The 1243-nt window shown below is 66.8% G+C and overlaps 1 protein-coding gene across 1 annotated transcript in view; it reads left to right on the forward strand.

Annotated features, from left to right (window-relative positions):
- Positions 1-851: 851 nt before the first annotated feature.
- LOC110390457 (AP-1 complex subunit mu-2-like) overlaps positions 852-1243 on the forward strand; it is a gene marked incomplete at its 5' end in the record, with an annotated part of 4945 nt that continues 4553 nt past the window's right edge. The window contains 2 exon segments of the mRNA XM_021381781.1: positions 852-982; positions 1073-1235. Coding sequence (XP_021237456.1) covers positions 852-982; positions 1073-1235 — 294 coding nt within the window.

Consider the following 1243-nt stretch of genomic DNA (forward strand, 5'->3'; position numbering starts at 1 on the left):
GTCTCACCTCCATCCCAGCTGGGGGTCCCACCTCCATCCCAATGGGGTCTCACCTCCATCCCAGCTGGGGGTCCCACCTCCATCCCAATGGGGTCCCACTTTCATCCCAACTGGGGGTCCCACCTCCATCCCAATGGGGGTTCCACCTCCATCCCAACGGGGGTCCCACCTCCATCCCAATGGGGTCCCACCCCCATCCCAATAAGGTCCCATCTCCACCCCAATGAAGGGGTCCCACCCGGGGGGCCCCATCTCCATCCCAATGGGGTCCCACCTCCACCCCAGTGGGGGGGTCCCACCTCCATCCCAGCTGGGGGTCCCACCTCCATCCCAATGGGGTCCCATCTCCACCCCAATGAAGGGGTCCCACGCGGGGGGCCCCATCTCCATCCCAACTGGGGGTCCCACCTCCACCCCAATGGGGGTGGTCCCACTTTCATCCCAATGGGGTCCCACCTCCATCCCAACGGGGTCCCATCTCCACCCCAATGGGGGGGTCCCATCTCCATCCCAACGGGGGTCCCACCTCCATCCCAATGGGGTCCCACTTTCATCCCAACTGGGGGTCCCACCTCCACCCCAATGGGGTCCCACCTCCATCCCAAAGGAGTCCTACTGGGGGTCCCACCTCCTCCCCAGTGGGGGTCCCACTTTCATCCCAACGGGGGGTCACACTGGGGGGGTCCCATCTCCATCCCAATGGGGGAGTCCCACCAGGAGGGACCCACTCTCCACCCCTATGGGGGGTCCCACCTCCACCCCAATGAGGGATCCCACCTCCACCCCAATGGGGGGTCCCCCCTGGGGAGGGTCCCCCCTCCATCCCGGCGGGGTCTCCCACCCCCCCCCAGGTTTTCTCGGAGTACTTCAAGGAGCTGGAGGAGGAGAGCGTGCGGGACAACTTCGTCACCGTCTACGAGCTGCTGGACGAGCTGATGGACTTCGGCTTCCCGCAGACCACCGACAGCAAAATCCTACAGGAGTGCGTGGGGCTTGGGGGGCGTGGGGCTCTATGGGGCCGGGCCGTGGGGCGCTGCCCCACATGGCCTGCTCCCCCCCCCCCCCGGTGCAGGTACATCACGCAGGAGGGCACCAAGCTGGAGACGGGGCGAGGACGCGTCCCCCCCACGGTGACCAACGCGGTGTCGTGGCGCTCCGAGGGCATCAAGTACAAAAAGAACGAGGTCTTCATCGACGTCGTCGAGGCCGTCAACCTGCTGGTGGGGCGGGGGGCAGCGGGGGG

This window comes from Numida meleagris, unplaced genomic scaffold, assembly GCF_002078875.1.
Source record: "Numida meleagris isolate 19003 breed g44 Domestic line unplaced genomic scaffold, NumMel1.0 unplaced_Scaffold1128, whole genome shotgun sequence".
Classification (NCBI taxonomy): Eukaryota; Metazoa; Chordata; class Aves; order Galliformes; family Numididae; genus Numida; species Numida meleagris.